A 27,295-nucleotide genomic window follows, 5' to 3' on the forward strand; every position below is an offset into this window, starting at 1 on the left:
TGGAAAGGAACAATGGCAGGCAATTTGGTGGATCTGAAGTATGACGCACTCAAGATAACTGTCAGTCAAAACGCACCCGGAAGCTCGCCTACGTAAAAACGCTTAAGCGATAGTACCAAACACACCCTACGCTTTGATAATCCCTGCAAAATCTATCCATCTGTGTAATTTCACCGCGGTAATTTTATCTTTCCACTTTCGTTAATGTATTTATTTTGTTCTGTCTATTCTAGTGACGCTGAAGAAGAGTTATGGATGTCGCTCGAGACGTCCGGAAGCAATCTCCGAATATTAACCAATTGTAGACATTGAAAATTGTCTTTCAATATTGCTTACCTGGATGTCTAACCTACGTAAATGTAGCTCTGTACCTATGTGTGATTGACAAGCATTCATTATGGGAGAATGATCGAGAAGGGCAAGGATAGGTCTTGCGTAACGCGGTTTGGCTATACCGAAGATGATTGGCTGGCTGATCTATGTTAATTATCAAATTAGCATACGGAAATCTTCGTCTACAAAGTGGTATTTGTGTGCAGAAGCAGTTCTAAGAACCACGCTGTCTTTCTGATAATAGATCTATAGTGGTCTTAAGACAGCTTTAAGACAAGTTTAGTATTGAGTTTCCACGAGGACTTACACGTGGATTTTAGACAATAGAGGAACTAGTTCCTGTTCCTAAAACGGACTTGGCGGTCTCGATACAATAGTTACCGGCAGTGCCTTGGGAGCTGGCCGTCATGTGTGCGTGGACGAACGCTAATCATTATGACTTGAAGCCTGGGAAGTCAACGCAGCCACTTCGATCCGCACTCTATACCGCCATGTTACTTCTTCCAACCGCTATCAGCATGGTCAACATCCTCCTATCACTCGTAGTTATTCCAGCGACGGGCGAGAATTTCAATCTAGCCGTTTACTCGCCATCGCCCTGCAACGACGTCCTATATTCGAATTCAAACGAAGAGGCGGTTAGGATGGCGGTTGAAACGGTAAATAACGACACTACGTTGTGCCCGGGGCTAAACGTGTCGTACAGTATGTACTACACGGGGTGCTCTTCCGCTGAAGGGCTGGCAACGTTTGTGGCAACGGCGGGAGGTGGTGAACTTCACCCGCCGGCAGATGCGTTCATCGGGCCCGTCTCTACCGAAGTCTGCACGCCGTCAGCTCAACTAGCCACAGCCTGGAACAAAGCCATCTTGTCGTGGGGATGCTTAAAGAGTGCGCTCAACCAACTACCAACATTCAATAGACTGGTTCCTTCGTCGAGCAGAGTTGCAAAGGCCGTAGCCGAGACTATGAAGTTCTACTCCTGGGTGCATGCAGCTCTGGTTATCAGCATGAAGCCAATGTGGAAAGAACTGGGAGACTATATCTACAAAGCACTGAAAGAAGCTGGTCTCAAAGTGGACGCGCAACTTTCGGTAAGCAAGGAGACCACAAGCACAGAGATGGCGGAAAAGCTGGTGAGCATCTCGGATATTCCTGACATAAAGGGTAAGAAATAATGATTTCATATAGTCATTTTGTTAGCATGGTGAAATGTATTGCTTTTGTTTTCGTATAGAGGTACTGCTACCATCTTTGTGCAATGTTTTCCTCATTTCACCTCAGTATTTGACCGTTCATATAGCCACATTGTTTGCATGGTGAACTGTGTTGCTTTTGTTTTCGTATAGAGGTACTGCTACCATCTTTTGCAATCTTTTCCTTATTTCATCTCAGTATTTGACCGTTGGTGTACCACAGACGGTCTAACAATCAAAGTTCTTCGCCCTTCTTGGTTCTCTATTCGCCTTGATATTTTATACTTATTGTCCTGACGGTCAATATTATTCTTCCGTCCTTTCCATTGCCTTTCCCTCGTTTTTCGTTCCTTACATGATAGTTTTGGCTAGTCTCGATGGCCGTAATTCCCCCTCACATGTACGAGAAAGTATGACCATGATGCCGACATAGAAATGGCAGAGTTCTCCCCTTCCCGTCAGGGTCATACGTCCTCGTAAATTTAGAGCTCGCAGTCTCGTCGTCCGATCGATTTTCGCAACATGTAACGGGGGTATAACACGTGGCCGGACCACTTCAGGTTTCCTTTTTAACTGTGGTTATACCCCTGTCACCATATCCACGACCTTTGGGGGAATCGATGGAAGATCGGCCATATTTAAGATCGACAGAGGGTTGCGCGTATTTTTCACCTGAAAACCGTCTCTGTCACATAAAATCCATACTTTGTATCTTGTACAATTGTTGTGCAATAAAGTTATTATTATAATCGAGGCTCGGGCGATTGTCGCAGAATCGTCGTCCGATCGATCTTCGCAAAATGTGACAGTGGTATTAGGAGATTTAGTTCCACATTCACAGAAGCAATGATTACCCATATGCCGATAGTGTTGGTGTACATCTGATCCCTTGCTTTGGTAAAAAAAACACATGACAAGGGACTTCTTTTCCACGTCATCGTTGAACTGATTAGTCTCGGTAGACCGCTGAAATTCGTTTGAAAGCTGATGCCTTTTTAATGCCCGAACCTCTGAAGTGGCGCAGAGGGCCTTATTAAATGTCTGCTGACTATATATTCATAGGCCGGCGGTCAGGAACGTGTTGCCGAAAACATATACAGTAGATGCCAGTTAATTGCACAACGAATAATCGCACACTTCTGTTAATTGCACGAGATCCCCAAATCCCTTGGGGGTGCAGTCCAGCTTTTTAAGCGGCTTCTACTGTATTTAAAAGTGTGTGAAACACCTTACGAAAGTCCATAAGTACACAGAAGGGTAAGCAATGAAATATCAAAAGGCCTCTCCAAGGAATAAATAGAAATGTACGTCATTTCTCAGTAAATTCGTCATTGCAGAAAATAATTTCATCAGGTTGGTAGAATATAGGATATACGAGGATTTTTGTACACAATCAGGATGTACAAATCAAAGTAAGTACAAGAATTGTACAAGTACAAGGTTGTGTACAAGAATTTTTCCTAAATTCGTCAGTTATATAAAAAAATGACCAGAAAAGAATACAGTGGTAGAATTGAGAAGAAGTGATGTCCATTATTTTTTTCGAACACACCAAACGTCGTTCAACATGTAAGGGTCAATCAAGGAAGGTACGATGGTGTAGAAATGTATCATAGATTTATACCTTCTACCTTGATAACATACGCGTACGAGTGTTACAAACTGGGTGATATTCTGGGTTCCACAGAGTCCTTTCAAAGCACTTCTAGTGTGACGCTATCGAAAATTAGGATACAATATATACAATAACATCAAATATCTTCGCTTTGATCCAATGAATACCAGTACAATATGTGGAAAATTTGAGCCTTAAACGTAAATAGCAAATCAGACGCATTTAGAGGAATTATACAGTTACTTGATACCAAGTAATTTTCTGCATCTAATCATCTTCGGCTAAGAATAGAAAAGAGTTGTAAGCTCAATACTTATGAATAGGGACCCTTGATGAATATGGTACCCATAGCTCGCCTGTGTACGTGACTTTTCATTCTGTAGTTCTGTATTCTGTTCACATCTTCAGACAAGCCGGAATAGCTTAACTACATAATGAGTGGGTATATCAGATCCTTCTGCTGAATTTAGACGCTGATCAACGGGTCGAGGAGTAAAAGTGGGACAGAGCACTACAGGCGACAAACTTGTAGCAGTAGATATCATGGAATCAGCAAGGACAAGGAAAGTACAAAAAATTCGTTATTGACGTACGTGCCCCCATGAAACAGTCTATGTTTAAAAGAACCAATGAGAGGAAATAGAGCACTACACGTGACAAGCCTGAAGCAGCCTGTGCCATCTTACAGCCACAAAATCAGAACCAAGGACAGGATAAAAAGTTCGTTATTGATGTATTTGCCCCCACGAAATAGTCTGTGTTTAAATGAACGAATGGGAGAAAAGGAAATAAAGCACTACACGTGACAAACTTGTAGCAGTGGATACCATGATTCATCCACCAAATCAGAACCAAGGACAGGACAATGAGTTCGTTATTGACGAATGTGCCCCCACAATAGGTCTGTGTTTGAATTGACCGATAAGTGAAAAGAAAATAAAGCACTACACGTGACAAACTTGTAGCTGTGAATACCATGTCACAAAATCAGAGCTAAGAACAGGATAAAAAGTTCATTATTGACGTATTTGCCCTCACACGAAGTCTGTGTTTGAATGGATTAATGAGAGACACGGAAATAGAGCACTACACGTGACAAACTTGTAGCCGGTGCGATGTCATGATACGGCCACAGAATCAGCACCAAGGACAGAACAATAAGTTCGTTATTGACGTATTTGCCCCCATGAAACGGTCTGTGTTCAAATGAACCACAGAGAAAAATGGAAATAAAGCTCCACACTTGAAAACCTTGTAGCAGCAGATGTTATGATACAGACACAAAATCAGAACCAATGACAGGACAAAAAAGTTCGTTATTGACGTATTTGCCCCCACAAAACGGTCTGTGTTTGAATGGACCAATGAGTGAAAATGATATAATAATATATGACAAATTTGTGGCAGAAGATGCTATGATACAGCTGCTAAGCAGAAAAAGGGACAGGACAAAAATGCCGTTATTGACATATTTGACTTCACGAGACAATCTGTTTTTGAATGGACCTATTAGTGAAAAATCATATATGGCAAATGTGTATCATTCAATGATATGATACAGCACAAAATCAGACCTAGTGACAGGACAAAAAAGGTTGTTACTGACATATTTACTCTCCCGAAATGGTTTTTGTCTGAATTGACCGATGAGGAGTGAAACGTAGTTGAGGATCATATATGACAAACTGACTTGTGGCAGTTAAAACATCAGCACCAAAATCAGCACCACGAACAGGACGTAAACTTCGTTATTGCCATCACGAAACTTCACGAAACAATCTTTGTTTGAAATGGACCAATGAAAAGACAACAGAGGAACATTATGTTCCTCTGTTCTCTTTTCATAACAAACAACAAACATATTATGTGGCAGCAGATTTTTATGAAATGTACATAATCAGTACCAAGGACAGGGCGTAATGTTCGTTATTGTCATCACGAAAAAAATCTGTGTTTGAATGGACGAATCAAAAGGGAGTAGAGGAACACACACAACAAATTGTAGCAGCACTGTCTAATTAGCATCTATAATGGGGCAAAACGGGCTATTGGAATATCTTTACATTTACGTTTTTACCTATTGTTTCTGTTATGTTTCCAGTTATAATTCTATGCACAGGGTCGCACATGTCCAACAGTCTGGAGGAATTCATGGTCCTGAACGCCTCGCACAACCTGGGATTTTCCTCGGGCCGATACGCCTTCATCTCCGTAGACCCTCTACTGAACTCCGCGGTGGCGAGGCGATTCCACGCCGTCACCGCCTCAACCACAAACCACACGGAACTCTACCAATCTTTGCTGACACTAGCGCCGAGTCCACCTCCTCAAACACTGCAAGAAACAACTGGAGAAAGTTGGATAGAAACCAGGAGAATGATACAAGAAGAAGGCATTAAACAGCACGAGGTAAGATTTCCTTTTCCTTCTAGATCTCTTCCTTCTGCTATTGGAAGCGTTGTTGGCGCTACTTCACCTTTATCCGCGGGGTAACCAATATCCGTTGTTCTTATACTCAATGTATCTAGGACTGTTAAGTCGACGGACGGTGGTTTAAACTGCAATATTTTGAAGTTGCAGTTTAAAACCACCGTCCGTCGACTTGATATCACTAAAAATCATGTTTTACAAACAACGGATATAGGTTACCCCTTGGATAAAGGTGAACTAACGCCATAACAAAATGTAATAGCGCTTCAGTCGTAAAAGATCATGTTTCACGTACAACGGATATAGGTAACCCCTCGGATAAAGGTGAACAAGCGCCACAACACAATGTAATAGCGCTTCAGTTGTAAAAGATCCTTTTTTTACATACAACGGATATAGGTAACCCCTCGTTAAGCCGAACTAACGCTATAGTACAATGTCGTTGTACATCAGCTTGTAACGCTTATCAAGTGTTTGCCTCTCTTGTTACGTAATGATCTTACTTAATTTATCATCGACCTCGAAGTGATTGCTAAGAGCATATTAGTTCGGATTGCTAAGAGTAAGAGCCTTTTTCAGAATTTAGGATTAACTGCTAATTACACCGTCATATAATGTAGTACGCACCTATTCTTCTTCAAGAGGAAACTTGCTGTCGCACGTTAATTAATAGCGGGCCAAAATTTATTTGAGTACATATTTTGACCCTCTCGTTACTGGTCTATGATATTAATATTCAAAAATTACGTACGATTTTGCCGCAATTATTAACTACCTTCACGTAGTACAGGGTAAGGTTAAAAAAATGCTAAAAACATCTGTCACTAATAATAGAAACATAAAAACCGTCGCATGATAGTAATAGAAATGCGTCAGTGAATGTTTAGTGATGATTTACATCTAGCGACCAGATCGGCTTGTCACAGGTAGATGAATTTAAACAGCTGATGGCTATGCTACACCTAGTGACATTTCAAGAAATTTACGTTAGTAACGTTACCGAAAAACTATTAGGAACTGTTGACCCTCACCTTTGAAAAGACATTTTCCAATTTTTTTCCACTGTTTTATCTGCTTAATTGCGTTACTGCGTAGCAAATATATGACTGACAGAATGGAAACATGACAACGAACCCCAACGTCAGTCCACTTGTCACTTTCTTTAGAGATGTAATTTACGTTGCTATGTTGAGTCTCTTAGAATGGAAGACAGGTTATCATCCTACCATTTTTAACATAACAAGGAGCACCACCCGTTGCCGGTAGAGTTTATTTTCTAAATGTTCAAATTCTACGTATTGAAACGCAATTTAAGTTACTTTTTTCTTCTTCAGAATGTTCAAATAGTTGAAAATCTAAAAAAAAAGGAAGCCTTTTAACATCACAAAAATATATAAAGAATGGCGAATAACGGTTGTCGAGAGTGGAAGCTTTGAGCGCCACTCTGATTTTTCAAATTATGCACATGTTGAGATTGTTGAGATTTGCGTAGCCATAACAAGTATGACACAAAAGGCAATCTCATTCCCACGTCAACCACTTACGTCCTTTAAAAACCACGATGCTGGTCTGCTTTTGTATGGAGTGATCCAAACTTAGCACTCAAAAGGTCGGCTTGATTGGGACTGACTTTACATAATAAGCGCCCGCATGCGCACCCTATACATAACTACCATCATCTCTGTCTCAAGAGCTAGAGGTTTCCTATCACAGAATGGTCCCGCCATATTGTAGAACTCCTCTTTGTGTTGAGTCAAGAGATTTTGAAGTGGTTTCTGTGCACAACACGCACCTGATTTCCACGATTCCACGAAACCTGATTTTGAAAACACTTCTTTTTATATATAGCTACGTGTAAAGTATGTTGTTTATGAACGTACAGCTGAGAATCGGTTGTGAGTACTGTTGTGAGGTCAATGGCCCTTTGTTAGACTGTATGGAATTTTCCTATAACGCTAGCTTGTTCGCCTTTATACGCCGGGTAACCTTTATCAGTTGTGTTTGAGAACAGGGTACTACGTAGGGATATCAAGTCGACAAACAGTGCATGGTTTCAAATTGTAATATATTTTGCAAATATTGCAGTTTGAAACCTCTGTCCGTCGACTTGGTATTCCTAAATACCACGTTTTTAAAAACAACGGATATAGGTTACCTTGTGGATAAAAGTAAACTAGCGTTAACAGTCAGTACAAATCAGGAAGGAAAAAAAATTAAGGTAATAAATGAAAACTGATGGGGAATCTATTTCCCTGAGAAAAAAAGGGATCTTGTAATTACATTTATTTTCTTTTGATACCCAAATTTTGAATTACGTTAAAATATGGGAACATGTGTATTCTCGTTTCCCAATGTTTTTATGCGTAAGAAACGAGAACTGAAACATTAGATCGTAATACGAAACATTTTCTTCTCGAAAAAGATGTTTTACAGTTGTTTATATATTTTTCTATTTCAGTTGTTTACATTCTCCATCTTGTATGATTCCGTTATCACCATGGCAACGGCGATCAACAACACCATGCCTGCCCACCGAGGTGTGGACGGACTGACCAATGGCACGGCGATAACGGCGCGCATGCGCGAGGTGGAGTTTGAGGGGATGTCAGGGAGGGTGACCTTTGACCGGAAGGGGGAACGAATGTTTGACTTCGCCCTGCTGCAGCACCCAGTGGATGGCAAGAGTCCCGAAACGTTGATTTTGGTATGTACTAGTTTTTTTCAGTCAATTTTTTGGCGACGCCTCTTGTGTGGAGACGTTAGTATAGTACTGCTGTTGAGTTGCCAAATATTCTAGAAATTCTGTAAACGCATTCCCTTGGAAATCAGTTTTTGACAAGAACTTTCGGGTCCGGCCTTTATATTTAGCAGAGACGAATATATTGGAATAGCTAGTAGTTTGTGCACACTGTCGTAGTTTTTACTACAGCTTTTGTGAACAAAATGAATTTTTTAGTGAACCCTTTGTAGTGCCACCGTAATAGTGTGGCCCAAGGGCTATATGAACGTTGATATGCTAAACCATGAAAATTGGGAAGGACTTGAATGAACAAGTTTGACCTAACAAAATGTAGAAACAAAAATTGTACATAGTATAAGTTTCTGACTAACACAAAGATTCCAGTTTGCTTATGAACTGTTATCAAAAATCAACAGAATTTGTACAAAAACATTGGAGTCCAACTTTATGCTTAAGGATAAACACATGCCAATCTTTCTTTTCCTCTTTAAGTTGGCAGTATCATACCCGGATGGTGGTACCCTGCAGTACCAAGGTGTTCAGCAAGATGGAGTTGCTCAGACGGTCCTCCTACCTGCACCAGACCCGGCCTGCAAGTTTGAAGGATTCTGTGAAAACCCTTCTGGTAAAAGATTTTAGCATATTGCTTTATGATTTGTCAATAATTTTTTTGAAGATTGTAATCATGTAAATGCTGTGGTAAAATATATATAGTCACAAAATGCATCATATTTCTATCTAGAAACCATGTTTGTTGTCTGGCCAATTGCATTCCTCTTCTCCTTTGGTCACTCTCAATTAAGGCGATACCAGTAACCTCCTTGATTGAGGTGAAGCATTTTTTTTTCAAGTAGCTAGTAACATGAGCAGTGCAATCATCTAGGTCACCACAGGGTCACTACTCTTCATAATCAAATTTGAAATACGAGCCCCTGATTGGTCAATCTATTCTGGCCATTGGTGATGAATGCTGAATCATCTTGCTTTTATTTTCTGTCTTCCCAGGCAATGATAGCATCGTGGTGGTGGGTGTCCTGGTCGGCGTCTTTCTGACAGTTGTAGTCTGTGTGGTCTCAGCAGTGCTCTTCAGGTAGTAACACTTGCATGTACATGGGTCCCTAGCAAACCTTCAATACTGAAATTATACTGTACTGTACTGGTCTAATACTGACAATCACATTTCAGTATTGCAGTACTAGTGTTCAGGTAAATTAAACCTTATACATACTCTTAGCAAACCTTCAGTACTGAATTAATACTGTAAAGTACTGATCAGATGTAATACTGACAGTCACATTTCAGTATCATTTCAGTAGTGAAGTGCTCTTCGGGTAACACTTACAAGTACCCATAGCAAACCTACAGTACTGAAACTGTAATGGTATAATACTGACAGTCACATTTCAGTATCTTTTCAGTGTTGCAGTGATTTTCAGGTTTAACATACATGTACTTGTACCTTCGGCAAACCTTTTAAAAATACTAAAATAATACCGTACAGTAAGTACTCTGATACGGACAATCACATCAGTACCATTTCAGTATTGCACACATTACTGTTAAGTTAAACCTGCTATTTGATTGGTTATGACTTACATACACATGGTTTAATACTGCTTACATGAATCTAAGCACTGGAGGTAACACCTACTAAATGCCTTTCATTTATAACAATTTGTAATATGGTTTTCTTCATTTCTGTAACATTTCATTGAACATTATCCTTCGATTTGTAATAGTTCATTACATATGCCCCTTGATGTTATATTTTTTCACAGACCACTGTGCTGTTGCTGACAGTTATTTGTGTTTTAGTAAGGTGTACGTGAAGAGTCAGATGAGAGACAGTAAGCTGTTACTGGTGGTGGGAGACCTGGTGTTCGTCAACTCTACCAAGACCAGTAGAATTGTACGTGAGGCTGGGTTACATCCCTATGTCTTGAACCTTATCATACCCTATTATGTTTGAACCTTCTCATGTTCATGCTCCAAGTTCTGATGGCCTTCATACAATGTTGTGACACCGCAATGCTCCTAAATGCTCATACACCTCTACATGTATGTTCCAACACCCCTATATTCAGAAACCACTATGATCCATGTTCTTACCCCCTTATGTCCCGACACCCCTATGTTCTGATAGCCCTATGTTCCAACACCCCAGTATGTTTGGACTTTGCCATGTTCAATGTTCTGACACCCCTATGTTCCCCCACCCCTATCTTACTACACCCGTATCTTCCGACACCAGTGTCCTGAGACTCCTGACACCCATATCTTCTAGCACCCCTATGTTGAGACACCCATGTTCCAACACCCCACATGGCATCTGACACCCCTATAGCTATGTACAGGCATCCCCATGTTCTGACACCCCTATGTTCCAACACCCCTGCTTTGACACCATGTTCTGATACAGCCATGTTCCGACATTGCTATGTTCCAACGCCCCAATCTTTCAACATCCCTGTGTGCTGACACCCCTATGTTCCGCTACCCCTATGTTTTAACACTAAAAAATGGTGGAGACATTGTAATAGACATATACATTTGTGGGAAGGTTTTAACTAACAGAGAACGATAAAAATACTGTATATCTGCAATTACAAGATGTTTGTTTGTATTCCTTTCTCCTAAGGATCTCCATGGACAGGGTCTGAGACACAGCCTCGCCATCAGTTCTGCTCAAAGGAGTCAGCCTGGGTGCTCAGAATATGGCGACATTACTTCACCCATAGCACGATACAAGGTAAGGAAAACAGTAATTTTTACTTAGGCCACAGCAAGTAAATTTTATGGATCATCCTCTGCAGACTGCAAAAATAGTGCGATAGGGCGAAAAAAAACAAGATAGGTGAAAAAAACAAGATGGCTACATTTAAAAAAAATAGGCACCATGAAGTTGTGATGACTCTTGTAAAAAGAATAAAAAAAGGACAAAACATGGTATCAGAGCCAACAAGGCATCCACCCGTATTTAAGACATGTAACATTACTGGTGTGGTAAAAGTGACATTAGTGTGGAAGACTGGCATCACCAACAAAGTTGGTAACCACACTCATGGCTTCCATATTGGTGTCACTTTTACAACTATCCATTAAGTTCCATTTTTACAACTACAGTCCTGGGTACCTCACAAGTGTCACTTCTACAAGTACAATTAGGCTACAATACAATATGTTTGCTCATTTTGGTACTTAATTGTCATGTTGACCATCCCTGCAGAAGAAAAAAAATCTTGTTTTTTTTCTGAAATCAGGCAAAAATTAATGCGCGCACTGATGTCATCCATAAAATTTACTTGCTGTGGCCTTAGTTATGTTCCATTCCAATCTTCAATTTTTTTGAAGTTACAAGATAATGCAAATCTTAATCACTGACATTTAGAATTCTCTACTGGTAATATTTCAATGACACACAGTCTGGATAAATAATTTCCTGTTAAAACCCATCGCCCCCCCCCTTAAAACATTTTGGTTCATAATTAGAAATGTTGAAAGTGGTCAAAGTAAAATTAGTCATGTTTGCAACCTTTCCAGTGTAGAGATTACAGCGATTAAGATATATATATAATTTTAAAGTGACAGCGTAGTACTCATTCCTTAGAAATAGAAAAGAACAAGAGACAATACAACAGAACTTCCGGTTGAAGAAAGATTGTGCAAGTACTGTACTAGAGATGCAGCGGAAAATGTGCATTTGTTTTTAGGTGCCATTATTACGTAGGCAAGTGAATAATTGAAACAAATTTGAAAGTTGATGATCTACCTTGTTGTTCATTTCCTGACCGCCAGGGAGAGCTAGTGTGGCTGAAGCGGATGCCTCTGCGTGATCTGGTGGCCAACAGCAGGGTTATGAAAGTGCTCAAGCAGGTGAGAGAACTTCTTTTATGTCATACCCGGGCCTTAAAACGTTCGATACAGGCGTTCCAGACCGTGTGATAACTTTCTGTATCACACAGGCTTGAAGCTGTATCACACGGGCTTCCTTCGAGTAAATCGAACTATTTTCAGCGGGCCGACACGGTTGAAAACTCGAATACCGGATTCGGACGTTAGAATTGCTTTTTTACAATTTTTTTGTTCAAGGACACTCAGCTTCTGGTGCATTTCATATCGAAACATGTGTTTTCTCAGGTGGGTATGACATAAATGAAATACAACACGGTGTATTCCGCATCACCCTCGGTCCCAGCCCTCCCGCGGGTCGGATCACCCTCCGACCTTCGGGCGATCCTTCCCGCGGTCGGGCTTTTTATTCAACATGTCTGAACTTTAAACTTTTAGCTTTAATTTTGTGCTATTCTAAAAATAAAACGGTTGAAATGCTTTATGAGTACTTTCTCTCTGAACAGATGCGTGATCTGCACAATGAAAATGTGAATCCGTTCATGGGTTGCTACACAGAACCAGGGAACCAGGGGATAGTCAATGAACACTGTTCCAGGGGAAGCTTAGAGGTAAAGAACAGAGAATTTGTCTTTCGTAATTTTTCATAGTGTATTCTTTTGTATTCATGAATACTTTATAAAACATTTAGTCAATGAACGTCTTCAAAATTGTGAATAATAGTACCAAAAATTTGAAGTGGTCTTACATGCAAGTGACCACTGCAAACTAAAACACGACATACAGTCAAACCAGAATTAGCGGTCACCTTTGCATAGCGACCACCTGGCCATTGCGGCCACTTTTTGTCGGTCCCTTGGATTTTTCCCATTGACCTATCAAAGCATTAAGAAATAGTCTATAGCGGCCACCTGTCCAACGCGGCCAAAGCCACGCAATTTCGGTCCCGTGGTAGATACAGAAACACTGCCTATTGCGACCATACAGTGGCCGTATGTCACCCTGCACCGAGTTTGAAATCGGAGTTTTTGAGGATTTGGATCTCCCTTTTTTATTGGCCGCTATAGACAAGTTTGACTGTATATTTATTGAATTGGGGACATTGCAAAGAGGATGATAGAGACTAGGCTACTTTAATTGGTGTGTACTTTAGGATAACAAACACATCTCTATTGTTGTAGGATCTGATCCGTAATGAAGAAATGCAGCTAGACTGGGTGGTGAAACAGTCATTATTGACGGATTTGGTGAGGGTGAGTAAAATAAATCCTCAATTTCCGTAAATAGCTTCTTCAGGTTGGTAGGTCTTAGGTTAAGTTCGGATTGCACTGGCTCTATCTAGTTCAAATCGCACCGATAATGTTTTGTATCATTCTGTACTGATGAAGACGACAGATAGTCGCCGAAACGTCTACGGAAGAATTAAAAGAAAGTTGTGAAGCGAAGAGGACTTTGTTCAAATCCTCAACTTTTTTATTTGCTTTGGGACAGACGAGGAGAATGTGGTACTGCAAGTTACCGAACTTATCTTAACAGTGCCACATACAGAGTACAGACAGAGGGTAAGTCTTTTACCTCCCCGACCGAAGTCAGGTACCCATTTTTACACTTGGGTGAAGTGAGGAAGGTCGTGTAAAGTGCCCTTCCCAATGGCACAACGTCGGAGGCAGGGCGAGTATCAAACTCAGGATCTATAGAGCCCAACTACAAGGTGCCAGTTACACCACACACAATGCCATGATCCTCAAATGTTGAAGTATCACTCAGACAAAGCAATGAAAATGAAAATATTTCTAGAATGCGTTTAGACCTTTTCAAAAATCAGTTGGCAAACCACAATTTTGTGCTGACAAGGCCACGATAAAAACAACACAATAGTTAAACAAAACACTGAAGTTGGAACCCTCCTCACCTAGTTTTGTGTATAGAGCAGTACCCAAGGTCTCTATTTCTGCATTGCCACGAAGTTGTCTAATACCCGTCACATTATCCATGATCTTCGGGCATATGGATGGAAGATCGGCCATATTTAAGATCGACAGAGGGTTGCGCGTATTTTTCACCGGAGAACCGCGACTGTCGCATATAGACCATACTTTGCACCTTGTACAATTGTTGTGCAATAATGTTATTATTATTAGGGAGGCTTGGGCGATTGCTGCAGAATCATCGTCCGATCGATTCGCCAAATGTGACAGGGGTATAAGCACTGTGGTAGGGGGCTAGTTCCCTGGTAGTGGTGTGTGCTTGTCTACTATACTTTTTCCCAATGCTGAGTGCAAAGCAGAACTCATGTTCCTTCTCCCAAATACAGGGGATGAAGTACCTACACAGCAGTCCCATCCAGGTCCATGGCAGGTTGAACTCTCGCAACTGCCTCATTGACGGACGCTTCGTCCTGAAGATTTCCGACTACGGCCTACCCGATATTCTGGCAACACAGAAGGAGAGCCGCAAAGAACACAAGGAGGAGACAGAAAGAAGTGCAAAAGGTACACTTATATAGGCTAAAGAAGGCTAGTCTTTAGAACTTAAATGTCTTGAATATGAAGTTACTGTCAGGTAGACTTCCCTTATTGAATGAATGCTTCCACTTGATAGTAAAATGGTGTATAATGCTGCATTAGTGCTGGATGAGTGCTGCATTGGTGCTGGATTGATGCAACATTGGTGCTGGATAAGGCATTGATGCTGGGTTGGTTCTACATTTATGCTAGATTGGTGCTGCATTGATGCTAGAATTAGGTATAACATTTTTTGGGCCACCTCAGTTCAGATCCCATTGAATCAGTGATGTCCCAATACATTGGCCATTAATCATCATTTATCATCCAAGCTCCTTAGACTGCAGCAAAGGCTGCTTTCCTCCCCTGACAACTGTGCGATTCCCCCTATTCAATCTGGCTTTGCCTGGTTGAGAGTTAGTGGAGGGGTGGTTTAGACAACCAAAATTACTGTGACATTACCATGGCAGTCCGCACCAATGCCGCATAAAAAATTTGTAGGTGACATAGCATAGCATAATATCGCATGACAGTAGTGTAAGTTACACTGACTGAGAATAACAATAACAATACGTCTATGTTATCCAGAACTCTTGTGGACTGCACCAGAGCTGCTGAGAGACCCTGTGCTGAGAAAGGCCGGCACACAGAAGGGTGACGTGTACAGCTTTGCCATCATCTGTCAGGAAATCATCCTCAGGGGCCCGCCTTTCTGCATGCTCAGTCTTTCTGCTGAAGGTGAGGGAATGACATATGTCAATCATGCTTTAATACAATATATTAGCTTTAGCATGGAACATGAAACTACTGTAAATATATAATACAACAAGGGGTATATACCATATCACGCGAGGTATGGCACAACCACAGGTAGGCGATCCAAAAATCTTATCCGCTTGTATTCTTTTGTGTAGAACCAATTTTAGAGATGGCATCACAAAATAATCCTTTAATTCTTCCAATGGCCACCCTGACTAATTTTTTGTGGATGACATCCTCTGGAGACACCAAAAATAATGTGTGGGCAAAAAAAAAGAAGAAGAAAAATCCCCCCCCCCTCCAAAAAAAAAACACTGGACTAAACATCCAGTCCATTCTTTCCCAGACTTGGCTTAGAATGTCTTATGTTCATCTCTAGTAAGACCGTAAGAGACAATCGTCACCATTTCAATGTTTTTATTGCCATTCATATTTAAAGCACTACTATATGGGCCCCATGCACTTATGGGCAGATCCTTTGGCAAACATAAAATGCTAATTGACCAGTGATCCTATTTGGTCACATATAGCCATTTTTAGAACACCCGAAAATCAATGCCTGCACGGATGTCATCCATAAAATTAAATCAGTGTGGCCTAATCCATGCCTGTATGAGTGACCTAACGAAAAAACGTACCTGTCCACAGAGATCATAGCCAAGGTGAAGAAGCCTCCTCCTCTGTGCCGGCCGTCAGTCACAATAAGCTCCGCCCCCCAGGACTTCATCAACATGATGAAACAGTGCTGGACCGAGTCACCCGACATGCGCACAGATTTCAACCAACTGTACGAAGAGCTCAAAATAATCAACAAGGTGCGTACACAACATGGGTCTTAATCAGAAAAAAATGTTGATGTTGTTGGTGCAGGGAAAGTTGCAAGCCAATACTATACCAGGGCTCCTTGCATTTCCTCACGGCAGCTAGTGCAAGGAGCCCCAGTATAAATCCGATGGTACCCAGGATAAGGCCCAAAGCAAATTGAAAATGAATTTCGCTTTGTCATGAAATACTCTAAATATAATGTCTAATGTAATAAGATTATATTTCTAAGTACAGATATAAAGAAGCACAATAACGTAAGTAGATTTGACTAGATATCCTTAGATCTGTCATCTCTCATAATGCTAAGTCAGATAAAAACATAAAAGATTGCCTTGCTATTAGAAAAGACAATGACACTTACATTTAGCCCGACTTGATTGAAGATTAGAGATTCAAGTTTGTTATCCTAAAATACCATTTCATCAGTAGAATTTGTCCCTATTTTGTAGTTTATAGTTGACCATACGAAAGTCATTGAACTTTTTTTTTGCTGTGTCAATGAAGCTTATGTCAAATAGCTCATTGACAAGCAACTGGATATGGTTTTGGAAATGATCAGACGTTTCTGGTAGAATCAATTACCTTTTGTCAGTGACACCGAAACGTCTGACCATTTCGAAAATCATATCCAGTTGCTTGAGTAATTGCTATTTGGCGTATCTTATTACATGGATGTCTCTCCTTCATTGACGCGTCAATAAAGCTTCTTCGTCTTGTTTCTTAAGGGGAACAAGATCAACATCGTGGACAACATGTTTAAGATGCTGGAGCAGTACTCCTCTAACCTGGAAGACATGATTCTGGAGAGGACCAAGGCACTGGATGAGGAGAAGAAGAAGACTGAGGAGCTTCTTAGTCAGATGTTGCCAAGGTAATGAACTTAACCCTTAAGCTACCAGAGTTTCAGCCCAATAAAAGTGGCTGGGTTTCAACGCAAACCTCCGAAAAAAGAACGACCCGAAAATGGCTGATGCCCTTAACTTCTGGGATTTGCGCACTGATATCCTGGCCAGGCACATAATCATATATCTGCATGCTAGATATATAAGGGCTAGCTTGGCAGTTTGATTTTAAAAGGGGAAGACCCTGTGTATGTATGCATCTGTGTATGTGTCTCCATGAGTGTGCCCGTATGTGGCGTGCGTGTGTTTGAGTGTGTGTCTGTGTACGTCTTTGTGTATGCGTTTGTATGTGTTTTAATAGTATCATTTACACCAAAAACTGGTCTATCATGCAGTCTACATGAGGCAATGATGGGTTCGTAGATTATAGCACATTTCTTATCAACTCATGATACTTGCATGCAAAGTGTTTTCTGCCTCAAATAAAAGCACGTATGCAATGCACCTTCTGTCTTGAAAAAAAATTGCAGACCATTCAGTTCAGTTCATTATAAGGCCCAACATTTGGCTTTACTTGTAACGTTAGTTCTCCTTTATCCGTAGGGTAACCTATATCCGTTGTACATAAAAATATGGTATTTGGCGATCGTTAAGTTGATGGAAGGTAGTTTCATATTGCAATATCTTGAAAATGTTGACATTTGAAACCCATGTTGTTGACCTGAAATCTCTAAATACCCATTTTTTTAAAACAACGAATCTAGGTTACCCCACGGATTAAGGTGAACTAGCGCTAAGTGCTGTATCCATTTAAAAGATGACCATGTTCAGAGATCGAAATACTTTGAAAATTACCTGCACCAGACAAATTTTACCTGCACCACTCTGGATTTAAGAATTATGAATCATTCTAAACGTTTTTAGGAACTATGCTATTTTTTTCTTTCATATTATATCAATGCAGCTAATAACAATCCATACACACCTACATCATAGGATATTTATGTATAAAACCCAGTACACGGACCAGTGCAGGTTAGGTGCAGGTAGACACCAGAAATACCTGCACAGCTCCAATTTTACCTGCACTAACCTGCATATACCTAGTACATGAACCAATGCAGGTTAGGTGCAGGTAGACATCAGAAATACCTGCACAGCTCCAATTTTACCTGCACTAACCTGCATATGCAGGTGGTATTTCGAGCCCTGATGTTTCATAACCCCTCTCTAGTTCTGTGGCTGACAATCTAAAGCGAGGACTGCCCGTGAAACCAGAAGCATTCTCTGAGACAACCATCTACTTCAGCGACATCGTCGGCTTCACCACCATCTCAGCCATGTCTGAACCCATGCAGGTCGTTGACCTCCTGAACGACCTCTACACGACCTTTGATGACGTCATACGGAACTACGATGTCTATAAGGTCAGGACCTGGCTATAGAACATGAAGTAGAGTTGGATAGCGTCAGTGTGGCAAGTAGTTTGGTGTGATATAGATGTCTGCTGCATGCCTGTGAAGGTGTGCCAATGGCATTTATTCCAATGGCAGTTATACTGGCTTAGATATTCACATTCGGTAGTTAGGCGAACAGAGAGGATGTGATGATATTAATGTTGCCAAATATAATATGAAAATAATATGATGTGCTACATCAAGTGTTCATCTGGGCCTTTGGATATACCGATAGCAAGGTTGAATTTTGGAGTTGCTCTCTCCTTGGTGCTGAAAGTTGGTTATTATAACAGTTTATCTTTCCAATTGAAAAGGAGACTCAAATTTGGCTTATAGTGCAAAATGTATAATGATGTGATACTGGCATCATTGTAAAACGTGGTATTCAGTATCCTACTATAAGGGAGCACACTAAGTGCATACAGGATCGGTCTTCATTCTGACAACCGTATGTATATGTATAGACGTTATGATAATCTTATCACACCTTAAAATACGATATTCCTTCAAAACACAAGTTATCTTGCTGACACTTTTTCATTCTTAACATTTGATTGTGAAAATACGAATCAATACATACACTGCCGAGCTGCACAGTTCACGCCTTTTCCCTATCTTTGGTTTGTGTGAACCATTTATGTCTTTTGGTTAGCATCACTCAACTACAGTGTAGAAGACAACAAAACGATGTGCAGTAGATATGAGCCCAAGCCACACAACTGCTTGGAAATCTTTCAACATAAAGAATTGTTTGCTTTTAGGTTGAGACTATTGGTGATGCCTACATGGTTGTGTCAGGTTTACCTGTACGGAACGGTAACAAGCACGCAGGCGAGATCGCGACCATGTCCCTGGACATCCTCCACGCATCGGGCAAGTTCACCATCAGGCACATGCCGGACGTCCCACTCAGGATACGCATAGGATTACACTCAGGTATCCATACTCTAGCGACCCTAGTGTCTAATACATGTACATGATTGTGGGTTCAAGTATTCTGTTTAGTGGGCTCACTATGAGTGAGGACTAACTGACCCAATAGGCGAAGCAGGGGTTACGAGGGCTGCTCGGGAGATTCCCTACCCCTATTTTGGCCGGAATGGTTTGATCCGCTCGGGTGGATGTTCGTACATGTGGCGGTTTCTTTAACGTGCATAGGGTATGGCTCTCCCCACACACGGGACCTCCATTTAACGTCCTATCCGAGGGACGACTCATTTTTCACTTGAGTAAAGTGAGGAAAGTCGTGTAAAGTGCCTTTCCCAAGGGCACAAGACCGGCAACACGGCAGGCGGATTCGAACCGGCGACCTCTCGGTCACGGGCCGAATACACTACCACTGTGCTACGCGGCCCCACAAATGAATTGTTGTTCAACCCCTCGGCTACCCATAGTGCCCTGTGTCTCCCAGCATACAAAGAGATCTGTCACAAGGTATATAGGCATTGGTGACGTTACATATGAAGAGCTGTTGAGCGGCAGTAAAACGTACCAAGTGTAGAACTACCTAACAAATGCATATGCTGCAAGTGTTACAATTCCACAATGACCTTATATGGTAGACAAGTAGCCCTGAAATATAATAAAGCAGTCAATTTGAAAGTGATTTTTCAATGCAGTGTGACTCTTCTCTACAATAATGATGTTCAACAACCTAACATTCACTTGACTCACTCAAATGTTAGTACACTAGATACTTAGCATTCTATGTACCCAAGCATTCTATGTCTCCAAATTGTTTCCCGAAATGTTTGTGTACATGAATAAGGGATTGGTGACATTTGCTGTACAATTGTCTTGCAATCACATAATAAGGGCATTCTTGGAATAGTCTTGTACGTGTCTTCTTAAATTAGATTGTTGTCAGTGTTTGGTTCTGTCACATTTTGCGTGAATATTCTATGACGTAAAATACGTACAATGATCTACGACGAATGTATCTGTGGATTCGTGTACTACTGTGAAGATGTATTGTGACTGGTCTTGTCTTTTTGTGTGTAGATGTTGTGTTGTGATGTCACAGTGCTGTGTGCAAAATGTGCTGTGCAGTGGGCAGACATGTGTCGTCTATGGTAAGTCTGGATGTTTTTGGTCAAACAAGAGGTACATTAACAAAATTTTGCACTTACTGATACTTCTCGGCATGATGTTGTGCCTCTACATAGTTCTTAAACACCGTAGAATATCAAAGTTGTGTGCTCTCAAGTCTTCATAGAGTGAAAAGAAGGAAGTACCTTAGTAGCCCTGCATAAATAGAGTGAAAAGAAGGAAGTAGCCTAGTAGCCCTGAATAGTCTTACATTTTTTAGAGTTATACTTTCTTCTAGAATGGTGGTAGTGGCATGAATGATTGTGTATCACCTAGCTATTAGCTAGGAGGGCATTAAGGCAATGCCTAGAACTAAACACCCATATTCTGGATTCCACATGGGGGAAAAAAGACAAATTGAATTGTTGACAACATATTTTCAGTTGTACCCAGTGTTCTTATAAGTTACGATGTAGAACATTTTAAAAACACATCACAATGCACCCAACGTCTTGGATGCCCTCACTATAAAACCCAAATAAAAGAATGATAGTATCCTAAATTTTAATTTTGAACCCATTTTCAAAACTTTAATCTGCATCTTTAGCTTGCAAAGCTAGAATGACTGACAGGGAGAAATAACAGAATGCAGTACTATGTTATACCCTATGTAATATGAATGTTATGCTGTTATGCAGGACCTGTAGTGGCCGGGGTTGTTGGCATCACTATGCCGCGGTATTGCCTGTTTGGTGACACCGTCAACACAGCGTCGCGCATGGAGTCCACAGGAATGCGTAAGTCTCATCACACATTCATGAAAAAAAGTATTTGTGTATGACAAGGTTAGGATTATACTAGTATAAAAGCAACACAACTATTGACAAGACTTTTGTATCCATCTTTTAAAATGACAATAATGATTATTGTTTTCCTTTCCTATGATTTTATGAATGCTTTTAAGAAAAGAGCATTTCATAGATCTTTCTTAACATGGAGGTTTATGTGTTGGTAAATGCCATGATGAAAAAGGAACAATTTTACATTACAGCATTACAACACTGAAAAAGACCTTCCCAAATTTTCACAGAATGGACCTGTCTACTGCAGCTTCCAGGATTTGACGTTGGACACGTGACTGCAGCAACGGGTTGTAGGTGGCAGATAACCTGTGTCGCCCCCCGTCTCAATTCAGTGTTGACCGCAAATGCAGTCACGTGTCTTTAATGTCACTTTCCAGAAGCTGCAGTAGACTGGTCCATTCCGTGAACAAGGCTGACTGATTCAGCGAAAGATTTGGTCAAGTCCTTACTATTTCAGTGTTGGCTATCTATGTAAACTTTGTTGTTTTTCATATTGTCAAAGGTCTTTCATGTTCTTACAAAGTTTAACCTATTTCCAGCCTTCAGGATACACATGAGCCAAACCACCATGTCAATACTGCACCAACTGGGGGAGTATAAATTTGAGCCTCGTGGAAAAGTTCTACTGAAGGTAACAATTTTAGCGATAATAGCACTAGTTCACGCTTTAACCGATAACTGTATAATTTTTAAAAACAGTATCTAGGGATACAAGTCAACGGACTGTGGTTTTGAACTGCAATATTTTTAAAAAGTCATCTCATTGGACTCCGGTATGTTGGCGGCAGTGCTTCATTCTAAATTGACTTTGTGTTACCCTTGACTTTGTAGTGGGAATATCATCCAAAACGTACAAGTATGACTATAAAAAGGACAAACACACAAAGCGTAAAAAGATTTTTTTTTATTAATGAGATTCATTGAGCACTCTGTCAAATTGCTCAACCACAGCAATACAACCAACGTACTGTAGCATCAATGAGTAAGATAGTGAGTAAGATAGTATCTCCAGGGGTGCCTAAGCATTTGCACGAACCTAATGGAATTCATACAAATCTTATGTGATAAGCAGGAATCACTATGCGAAAACATCAAACCTTATGAAAACCACACGAATCACTATGCGAAAACATACACACATTATGTGATACACACAAATCACTATGTGACAAGCACAAATCTTATGTGATTCACACAAGCCTTGTGCAAACAAGCCAACGGCTGCTGGGATCACGTGCCAGGTTTGCATAAGATTTATGAGTATCAGCTGGTATCACATTACGTTTTCGCATAGTGATTCGTACGTATCACATAAGATTCGTACGAATTTCATAAAGTTCGTGCAAATGCTAAGGCACCCCTGATCTCACTCTCTTGATGTCTATAGTTCATTGAGTGATTGACAGAGTTGGATGGATACTTAACTGTTGAAACAATTCTAACACAACATATGATCATGCCTTGTGACAGGGCAAAGGCCACATGACATCATACTGGTTGACTGGAAAGGACAACTACGACAAGGAGCTGCCTGACCCTGGGGTGGACAAGTGAGTTTACTGACTTTTCTTTCATGGTCTGACTAGCAAGTTTGAAGGGTGTAGGGTTTTCTTTCAAAGTTATAAATTATACTACTAACAACAAAATGTATCACGATTATACATTACAAGCTTAAGTGTGACTCTCTAGTATGTATTTTACTAAAAACCTGAGCCCTTCAGACTTTAGTCATAACCTACCTCACATGATACTTTCAAGTCGTGTACAGCATATTCTTTATAGATAGTATCTTAGACAACCGTGTTTCCTAAAGTATGCTACCTTGATTGAAAATCAGGGATGGACTGATGCAATACTGCAATTGAGATGTAAATAGCAAAGTGTCAGAGAAATATAGAATTTTTAAAAAAAATCAAGATGCTGTGATACTATGTATGAATTTTTGTAGAAGTTTAGTTTCTAAAGAAAAACTACTGACTACAATGGATATCCCTTCAATCTGTAATTAAACAAAGAAATGTTTCTCCAAATACTGCCAAAATTTAGAGGAGTGGATGCAATGTTCTGGAAAATGTAGATACATTTTTTATGTGCTTGCCTGCTAGGACAAGTGAATTTTAGAAAACTTGTCCAACCCTGAGGCCTTCTGGTATATACCTGTATTGTCACATGGTATTTGTGCTGCCCGTTCAGCCAGATTTTCAGGCGCCTGACTGCATGGCTGGACGGGAGGCGAGAGGAAACGAACACGTGATGCCGCTCTCTGCGAGGTCCCCGTAGATACAGGGTCTGGTACAACAGGGGTCCGTTTGGAGTTTCGTTCAATGAACATTTATAGCTTCAACTTGTGCTTTGCGAGTATGTGAAATATGTCTAACCCCCTTGAACATCCCCAAATGTAAGATAAAATGTGAAAGAAGGTGTGTAGTGCACAAGTTGTATTTTTATGGACTTAATCAAGATGATGTCAAAACACTGGCATCGTTTTCGTATTTGGTCAGTATCTAAAACCATTACGTATCTAATCAACGTAAAGGATGACTTTGTCTAATTTTTTTCTCATTAATCTGTGCCTCATCACGTAAGATACCAGTGAGACAAGCACAGCACATAAGGACTAACAACCCCCACTGCCAGTATTGTATGTCATTTTATATATGCTCACTGTGTTTTCTTCTTCTTCCCAACCCACAGTGGAGACAACCATGGGTAAGTTTTGTACACATTGTTTCTCGAATGTTCACCTGTTTGAAATTACTTTAAAGTGCTTATGGCACTGATGGCATAGAAATTAATTCCAGAAACTACAGTTGCTTATAACAACAGTGTTCAAAAAACATTTGCACAAAAAATACACCCTTTTGATGTTATTGAACATTGTAGGAAAAGTAATATTTCCTTGAGTAGTTAGATAAAACGGTGACTATATCTGTCATATTGTAACAATGAACAACCAGTTGTAATTCCAGTTGTAAAAGTTCCTACTTTGCACTTCGAAAAAAATGTTCTTTTTCAGAAAGAAAGAAAATGTTGTATTTTGGTGTCATAAAAACACTTTAAGGATCACATACAGACCTGTAAAAATCATTATCCAAAGTTATGTATCATACTGGTTATTGCCCAAGAAGTCTGTCTGAAGATGCAAATTTTCAAATTCCTAGCAAAAATTTTCTAATTTATTTACAGACAAAAAGGAGACTACCCCCCTCCCCACATCACAGACCTAAACTTTACAAAAATAGAATCCTTCGTTTTCTACTGTCTTAGAAAAAAGAAGTTGAATATCTAGTCACATTTTGTACTGTTTTCCATTGTTTTTCATTCCGCTTCCTGGTACAAGAATTTGCAATAAACTTATTACAAATGGACACAAAATCTGATATTTTCAGGCTGTATGTAATAAATGTGTGCAATACCATCAATTTTTCTATATCAACAGTCTCGACGTCGTGCTCAACGCAGACCAACTGACTCGCCCGTGGTTACGACCAGACAACAGTAAAAACTCAACTGACGAGAGCATAGAACCAGCGGCGGATCTTAACAGTCAAGAACATCACACAGACAAGGCACACGGAGAAAAACTCGCCGTGGAAGACATCGCAGAAGAAACAACAACAGAAAAAATAAACAACCAAACCGACAGTGACAATACACAAGAAACTGACGCAAACACAGCACAACCAAACCTCACTGCTGAAGGCATTGCAGGTGAAACGCGGGCAGAAAAAATAAACAAGAAAACAGAAAGCGAAAATACAGAAGAAACTGATCCAGCTTCACATTTGGCAGAAGCTGAGAGCTCCAAATGCATCCATGCAACTTCTACAGCAGATTGCAACGATTGCAAGACTTTGAACACATTACAGAAAGAACTTGAAGCAATAGAGAACAACAGTTGTAACAAAGATGAATCGGGCAAAACGAGCGAGCCGGAAAACCAACGGAACTCGTACTCCAGTGGGGACAGCTCTGACTCTGGAATAGCATCAGGAAAATCAGCACAAGTGTCAATAGACGTGGGCTAAAAATGTCACTTTTTTGGCAACACCACAGGGGTGGAGGCATTTCAGACACAATGTGCAATGAAGGTGACTTGGAACTACCAATTTGTCAACTTGTTTTGTTGCAGCAGAAATTGGTAAAAGAATTGTGAATATGTATAATGTGTATATATGGCTGTGAAATAAACTACCTTGGCAATAAAATAGCAAGGGGAAGATAGTAGAAGCAATCATATATGCCAGAGGTGTATATTGTAAGTGGAGTTGCCTTAGCTACACTTTGCCGCTATATATCTGCACATGCAAAGATTTGTAACACTCAACTCATAGAGATCAATATGTGAATTATAACTTAAAACAAAATGGAGATAGAACAGTTTGTTTTTGTGATATAAACTATTTTCTGGGCTAGGAAACAAACAGGGACATACAGGGTAATTCTCAAAGTCTTCTATCCCTTTGACCTTTCCATGGGTCTCACTGCATGCTGGGAGACGCAGGGCACTATGGGTAGAACACATACAGATTGTCATGGAAATGATTTGCTGTCCCTTGTTGTACTACCCATAGTGCCCTGCATCTCCCAGAATCGGTGGCATGTTGTAAGTACCTGATATAAAATGTAAGTAGGAAAGTTGTACATTCAAGAAGATCGTAAGTTAGTGACTAATACAAACACATGTTCCACAATAATTGGAAGAATTACATTTATATGTACTTGCATGTAACCGTGTTGTTGTGTTAGATATATATATATATTTTGTCATATTTGTAAATCATAATATAAAATCATAGATATTAATAAAGATCTTCTTCCACTTGTGGACTGTATTTCAAACTTGTAAGATAATCATTAATGTATATGCATAGATAGTACAAACATTCAATTTTATTCAAAGATTGCTCTGTATAGAAATAATCTATTTCAAATAAATAAACTGAATTTTTTTCTGTATGCCTGCCTCATTTTGACTTCTGTACATCTTTTGTATGTTACTAAGTGTATTTTCTGGCTTGTGCAAAATTAACATGGGGCAATGTTTCTTAGTTGGAATAATACCTCCACCCCAGAGGCATTGCCAAAAACAAGCATCACCTAAGTTCCCTACATTCCAAAGACTAGGACAATTCATCAACCCCTGTAAATGTATTTTCATTCAAAGTCTAAAACCAAAGTATTCTTTCAATTCCACAAAAGCCGCTAGGGGGGCCCAAATATACCACTTTCTCTCTACCCCAAGAGATAGCTACCAATAAAAATTCAAGATGGTCCTATAAGCATGTCCGGATCAAGATACCAAAACTGGAGGTCTTGCTGTAGTACAGTTAAAGCCACTAGGGGGCCCAAAATCTAATCATTATTAGGTCTCATCAAGACGTACCCACATACCAAATATTGAGACAATCCATCCAAGCCTTCTTGAGTTATATCATTGTTCATCTACACACATACATACAAAAGCTACCAAAAACATAACCCACTTGGTGATCCGAGTCTCTTGGTGTGATAGTTCAAGACTTAATGATTCATTTACTTCAGAATCAGATACCTAAATATCAAGTCAATAATAGTCACAAAGACAACAGGAATCATCTTGTAGACATGACAACAACACTTTAATTCTCTCAACTTCCCTTCACATCCTCAAAGTCTTTTGCTCTGTGCTTTCTTTTTGTCTTTTCCATAACAGTACTAGTATGTTGAGAACAGTTTCATTATACAACAGATTTAAATAATACCAGAAACGTCATTAGCAACTTTTTGCCTTGGAATAGAATGTAAATGTAAATGTACAATGGTAGGGACCATACACGGCTTACTGTACAACAAGTCATTGTTTCCTACTAGG

The 27,295-nt window shown here is 40.2% G+C and overlaps 1 protein-coding gene across 1 annotated transcript; it reads left to right on the plus strand.

Annotated features, from left to right (window-relative positions):
• The first annotated feature begins 5,021 nt into the window (after nucleotides 1-5,021).
• Nucleotides 5,022-26,845, plus strand: LOC118428161 (retinal guanylyl cyclase 2-like). Its single transcript, XM_035838153.1, has 20 exons — nucleotides 5,022-5,553; nucleotides 8,033-8,278; nucleotides 8,807-8,939; nucleotides 9,320-9,404; nucleotides 10,130-10,223; nucleotides 10,953-11,063; nucleotides 12,110-12,187; nucleotides 12,670-12,774; nucleotides 13,345-13,416; nucleotides 14,478-14,655; nucleotides 15,256-15,405; nucleotides 16,075-16,241; nucleotides 16,977-17,122; nucleotides 18,328-18,520; nucleotides 19,312-19,486; nucleotides 21,277-21,375; nucleotides 21,981-22,072; nucleotides 22,912-22,991; nucleotides 24,136-24,150; nucleotides 24,881-26,845. The coding sequence occupies exons 1-20, from the start codon at nucleotides 5,236-5,238 to the stop codon at nucleotides 25,467-25,469; spliced, it is 3,126 nt and encodes a 1,041-aa protein (XP_035694046.1). The 5' UTR covers nucleotides 5,022-5,235; the 3' UTR covers nucleotides 25,470-26,845.
• Nucleotides 26,846-27,295: the final 450 nt, after the last annotated feature.

This window comes from Branchiostoma floridae, chromosome 12, assembly GCF_000003815.2.
Source record: "Branchiostoma floridae strain S238N-H82 chromosome 12, Bfl_VNyyK, whole genome shotgun sequence".
Classification (NCBI taxonomy): domain Eukaryota; kingdom Metazoa; phylum Chordata; class Leptocardii; order Amphioxiformes; family Branchiostomatidae; genus Branchiostoma; species Branchiostoma floridae.

Coding starts and splice junctions, on each gene's coding strand:
- LOC118428161 (XM_035838153.1), top strand. CDS start 5,236: ATGTTTCCAGTTATAATTCTATGCACAGGGTCGCACATGTCCAACAGT. Junction 5,554..8,032: donor AAGGCATTAAACAGCACGAG/GTAAGATTTCCT, acceptor TTTCTATTTCAG/TTGTTTACATTCTCCATCTT. Junction 14,656..15,255: donor GACAGAAAGAAGTGCAAAAG/GTACACTTATAT, acceptor TATGTTATCCAG/AACTCTTGTGGACTGCACCA.